This window comes from Anabrus simplex, chromosome 1, assembly GCF_040414725.1.
Source record: "Anabrus simplex isolate iqAnaSimp1 chromosome 1, ASM4041472v1, whole genome shotgun sequence".
Taxonomy (NCBI): Eukaryota; Metazoa; Arthropoda; class Insecta; order Orthoptera; family Tettigoniidae; genus Anabrus; species Anabrus simplex.
This window is the reverse complement of record NC_090265.1, coordinates 1,067,602,944-1,067,608,943: the sequence shown is the minus strand read 5'-3', so window position 1 is coordinate 1,067,608,943 and position 6,000 is coordinate 1,067,602,944. Positions and strand designations below refer to the sequence as shown.

Here is a 6,000-nt window from a genome sequence, read left to right as displayed (position 1 = left end):
TTTATCTATTCCTGCTGCTTTATGACAATGGAGTTTATTTACCACCTTTTCCACTTCCTCAAGCACAGTTACACCAACATCATTTTCCTCGTCCCCATGAGCTCGGTTGTTCACGACACTACCAGGAAAATTTCCTTTTACGTTGAGAAGATTTTCAAAAAATTTCCTCCACCTGTCCATTGATTCCCTGGGATCTATTATGAGTTCACCTGATTTACACAAAACACTGTTCATTTCCTTTTTCCCTCCCTTCCTAAGATTATTTTATTGTTATCCAGAAAGGTTTCCCTGCTGCATGACCTAGCCTTTCCAGCTTATTACCAAAATCTTCCCACGACTGCTTTCGGGATTCAACAACTAGTTGTTTTGCTCTGTTTCTTTCATCTTCATACAATTCCCTGTCTGAATCAGCCCTTGTTTGGAGCCATTTCTGATAAGCCTTCCTTTTATGTATACAAGCTGCTCTCACTTCATCATTCCACCAAGATGTTTGCCTTTTTCCGTCTTTATACACAGTTGTTCCTAGGCATTCCCTTGCTGTTTCTACTACAGCATCCCTGTATGCCGTCCATTCACTTTCTATATCCTGAACCTGCTTACTGTCTACTGTTCGAAACTTCTCACTAATCATATCCATGTACTTCTGTCTAATTTCCTCGTCCTGGAGATTTTCTACCCTTATTCGTTTGCAGACAGATTTCACTTTCTCTACCCTAGGCCTAGAGATACTTAGTTCACTACAGATCAGATAGTGGTCTGTATCATCGAAAAATCCCCGGAAAACTCGTACATTCCTAACAGATTTCCTGAATTTGAAGTGGGTTAAGATATATTCTATTATGGATCTGGTACCCCTAGCCTTCCATGTGTAGCAGTGAATAGCCTTATGCTTGAAGAATGTATTCGTAACTGTTAAACCCATACTAGCACAGAATTTCAGCAAATGCTTCCCATTCCCATTAGCTTCCATATCTTCCCCAGATTTACCAATGACCCTTTCGTATCCTTCAGTTCTGTTTCCAACTCTCACATTGAAATCACCCATTAGCACTATCCTATCCTTGCTGTTGACCCTGACTATGATGTCACTCAATGCTTCATAAAACTTGTCAACTTCATCCTCATCTGCACCCTCACATGGTGAATACATTGAGACAATTCTCATCCTAATTTCTCTAATTGCCAAATCTACTCACATCATTCGCTCAGTTACTTGCCTAACAGAAACTATGTTGTGAGCAATAGTATTCTTGATGAACAGCCCTACCCCACATTCTTCCCTACCCTCTTTAACATCCGTCAAGTACACTTTATAATCTCCTATCTCTTCCTCATTATCTCTCCTTACCTGAATAGCATTTACCTCTAGCATATCCAGATGCATCCTCTTTGCTGACTCAGCCAGTTCTACTTTCTTTCTTCCATAAGTCCCATTAATATTGATACCTCCTCATCGAGTTCTGTTTCGTTTGCCAAGTTGTTTCCAAGGAGTCCCTCGCCTGTTAAATGGTAGTAGGACTCCATTACTCCCATAGTTCCGAGGCTTGCTTAAAATGTTCTGAGCTTGGTAAATTCATGAACAGGATGCTACCCTACTTACACACAGTCAAAGTGAGGATCTCTCCTCTAACGGGTTAGGGACCTCCGGTGGATTGTGTAGTCCTAGCTGCCTGAGCACAAGGAGAGCCATGACGCAAAATATGTCCAAGATGCCCACTCCCATTCTGTAGCAACTTGTATCCCCACTCTCAGGACCACATAATAGCCCACTCAGCAGTTGTCCAAGGTTCACGAATTAGGACATGACTACAGTAACCCACACCATGAACCAAATGAAAAATACTTAACAGGAAAAAATATTCTTCTCGAAATTGTATCATTATATTATTCCATTCAAAGACATATATAGGAATTCATTTATTAATAATATAGATTTTCAGCCATTTCCTTCACGGGTGGGTATATTCTCACAATGTCATTGGCAGCAGTACAACAGATGTACACATCTGTAAATGAGTGACGGAAGAGCGATGCAATGTTTGGAGCATGCCGAAGGACCAAGTGAATCCAGTGTGGGGTGAGGGGTGGGAGAGGCTAGACTCTTCGAGCCGGGCGATGCTTGGAGCAAACTACTCCTTCGAACTACTCCCCAGAGCTGACTCCATCTGGAGAGCGGAGCGAAAGAGCACGCTCTTTTCTTTGAACGACTCCGACCCAACTCTAGCCCATGCACGTTGTTGAGCTCTGTGTCGAGTGTCTGCAAAGGGATACAAGTTGGTCGTCAACTGGTGAAGCCTATGCGGTGCAGTTGCCTCCTTACAGTCCTGGTAGACTCCCAACATTCAACTGGGTGATGATCTGACTCATAGTAGCCCGTCGAACGCCCAGTATGGTTCTGTGGAGGTGACGTGATGTCCTTTCGTTAAACATCTGTGGTCTTCCCATGCTGTAGTTTATGCAGGTGGTAACATTCTCTCTGAAATATTGAAGATCCACCTTCGAGACTGTTGACCTTGGAGACCCAAATTCGTGTGTAATCTCACAATGCTATGAACATGCCCCATGTGCCGATGACTGTCCCATGTTCAAAGTCGGTTAACTCGTGACATGTTGTCATTTTACAAAGGAAATTTAATATGTCCTCCTATTCAATACATACACATCTCCATCAGTAGATGGAGTAATACCGGAATAGTCATACATGTTTCAACTCATTTGAGCCATCTTCAGTGAAAAAAGGTTAAAGTTTCTTACATAATTGATGCTAAAAAATGTGTTAAAACAAAATAAAGAAAAGGAATGAAAACAAATGAGACATGACGGAATTAAAACAATAAGTGATTATGGCGAGGTGTGGACCTCTTAGTCTAAAATGTGCAGTGTGTTACAATTAAAAAAAAACGAGGACAAATTCACTGTGCTAAAATTTAAAATGACAGACTATCTTCTTTGAGTCACCATCAAAAATAGTTATTTATTTAATTTTTTTTTTTTTTTTTTTTTTTTGCTATTGGCTTTACATTGCACTGACACAGATAGGTTTTATGGTGACAATGGGACAGGAAAGGGCTAGGACTGGGAAGGAAATGGCCGTGGCCTTTATTAAGGTACAGCCCCAATATTTGCCTGCTCAAAAATAGTTAAGAGGGCAGCAAAAACTTGAGAAAATATGTTTGAGAAGGAAACAAGTGCCAGGTACAATGTATGTAACACATGGTGAAAACTGCCAATGAAGTTCAAATTTATTAAATTTATTAAATAGCTGCCCTCTTGAAAGGCCTGATTTAGCGGTGCCATGTCTAATGTTGACTCAGCTGTCTTTGCCTTATTTTTAAATAGTCAAGAGGGCAGCGAAAAATTGAGAAACAATGTTTGAGATAACAAACGCCAGGTAAAATGTATGTAACACATAGTGGAAACCGCCAATGGAGTTTAAATCTGTAATGGAAGAAATGAGGATGTATGAGAAACTTGGGCTAATAAGTAAAAAATAAGTGTGAAGAAAACCTTGAACTTACTTATTAAATTCTAATATCTAATATTCTGATATATTCTAATATCTTGTAATGTGCTGTCATCTTCACGACACTGGTTTCTGTGACAGACTGCTCAGGTACGCTGCAGCTAGCCACAATGCTCAGGGGTCATACACTGGACACCCCTTCCTGTGCCTTACATTTTTTCCACTCAGTGTATTTCTCTTTGATCTTTCTGGTTTCCTTATTTTTTTTGGTATGTGTGTCACTTCCATTCTGATTTTCCTCATTTTTTGGTTGTCTTACAGCTTTATTCTTATATACTCCCATCATCCACCAAATTATCCCTCTCATTTCTCTTTTTGTTAACATTTCAGTCCTTGCTGCCATATTTTTACTTACTGTTTGGAGTACAGTTTGGCAATCCCATTACTGTATTATTTTGTCAAATTTACTTACAACTATATCCAATGCTACAATTCCATCATCTACTCTCTACATTTCTGCTCCATACAATGACTTTGTTTTAACTACTGAATGAAATACCTTCTAAATTTTATATTCGATGTTCAGCATATTTCTATCCAGTATTTTTTTACTCCCTTAATTTCTGCTCTTTTTAACCTTTCTGTCCATACAACCCCTTGCTTTGCTAGCTGGATTACAACTGGAGTAATAATAATAATAATAATAATAATAATAATAATAATAATAATAATAATAATAATAATAATAATAATAATAATAATAATAATATGTGTATTACTGATTTTTTAAATTATATATTATTCATTTAAAGTATGCCTTTAACTAAAATCACCTTTTGAAAATTTGTGTCTGAAAATTGTAACATGAAAATGTTTTCCAGGGCCGGAAAGCTTCTTTTAGATATAAGTTTTTTGAGCAACAGTATACCAGTTTGCAAAAGGGGAACTGCTAGAGTATGTAACTTTAATACAGGAATAAGTAAAATGTTATGTAGGAACTGCCATTGTTCAAAGATTTTTATTTAAATTCACATGTTTGAACGACCTTGATTAGTTGGTTTAGTTTGTGTAGTACATCTGGTATTTGATACTATTGCAATCAATAGTCAATCTCAGAGATGAAGTCATACAGTCCAGTGGGGCAGCCTGGATAAGCTTGGCGACAGTTTGCTCCACTCTTCCCCATATTCTCTGCATCATCAAAATCTGGAGGCAAGCCTTCATCAGCAGATGATGATGGCCTAAGGAAAGAAAATGCATAGATATTGCAAGGGATCTACCAAAAGTACCTCTGCTCAATCAGATATATGAGTTTTTAAAAGAGATTTGTTTTGAAATCTGACATAATCAGATAATTTAATTACACACAAAACAACAAAATATTTTACATCATTTATGAAGTAATTATATAAATGGTACTGTACATGACACTTAGCAAGTATGTACTGATTCATTTGCACAAATTACTGCCTAACAAACTGAAAGAGGAAACAATTATGTACATGATCACAACATTGATTTCTTGCTTGGAGCTTTACACATCAGTCTTGACAACATTAAACGCTGATATAGGGTTGCTCATCCTATTGCTCGGATGCATGCTTCACTGGGTCAGCTGCCTATTATTAGTCCGATTTGTTCCACCATCATTGGCAATTCTGCTAAATATTTTATGGGATGATCAGGTCTGCTTTACAAGTACACAATCATAACTCGTGGTTCTCTCATCAACGAAGGATCTCTGACACCGGTGCAATCTATCCTGTGATTAGCACAATGCAATGCTGATTTATCAGGAGAGAAATATCTCTTCGCTTGCTATACCGGGTGGCCTGCCTACCTGCCCCTTATTATTTACTTTTATGAAACCCAACCAACATTAAATTTCTTCTGAAGGTCGAGATTGCTCTGCATCTTGCCTGTGTGTCAGCAGTGTAAATGAGCAACGGACTTATCAAAGGAAAAAGCAACTGTGCACAATTTTACTGCCAAAACCTATAGGCCATTTGATATGGAACTGCCGTAGTTTCATATTGCACTTCTAGCGAGAATCATCAATGTAGTCTTTGTAGTTTAGTCGGTAATGTACCAGTCACCTGTGGTATCTGAGCATCGAGTAGTGGCTCGAATCCAATTTCATTCAAGTTTTTTGAATGACAGGACACCATGTTTATCCACTCCTACCAGGTCACATCACAGCACTTATTCATTCTCTCACAATGTATTCCATAGATGAGTACTTTGATATATGCTAATTTATGGAGAAACAAAGCAGAGTCACTACATCCGTGTCATGAGTGGTTTTCTGATAGAAGATTATTGGCTACCAATACATTCCAAAATCTTGAATGATGATTGCGGTCAACTGAGACACTTGGAATTACCTCCTTTTAGTGATGATCCTACGCCGAGTCCAAATGAAGAGGCTGCTTTTGATCCTGTCCAGAATAACCCTCATATCAGTACGAAGACACTTGCACGACAGACCAAAACCGGCTGGTCACCTGTTATGTGAATCTTGCTTATCAATACATTTG

At 38.5% G+C, this 6,000-nt stretch overlaps 1 protein-coding gene across 1 annotated transcript in view; it reads right to left on the bottom strand.

Annotated features, from left to right (window-relative positions):
• Positions 1 to 4,468: 4,468 nt before the first annotated feature.
• Positions 4,469 to 6,000, bottom strand: part of LOC136876156 (uncharacterized) — a 60,483-nt gene continuing 58,951 nt past the window's right edge. Inside the window, exon 5 of the mRNA XM_067149879.2 lies at positions 4,469 to 4,704. Coding sequence (XP_067005980.1) covers positions 4,563 to 4,704 — 142 coding nt within the window. The 3' untranslated portion in view covers positions 4,469 to 4,562. The remainder of the gene's footprint in view (positions 4,705 to 6,000) is intronic.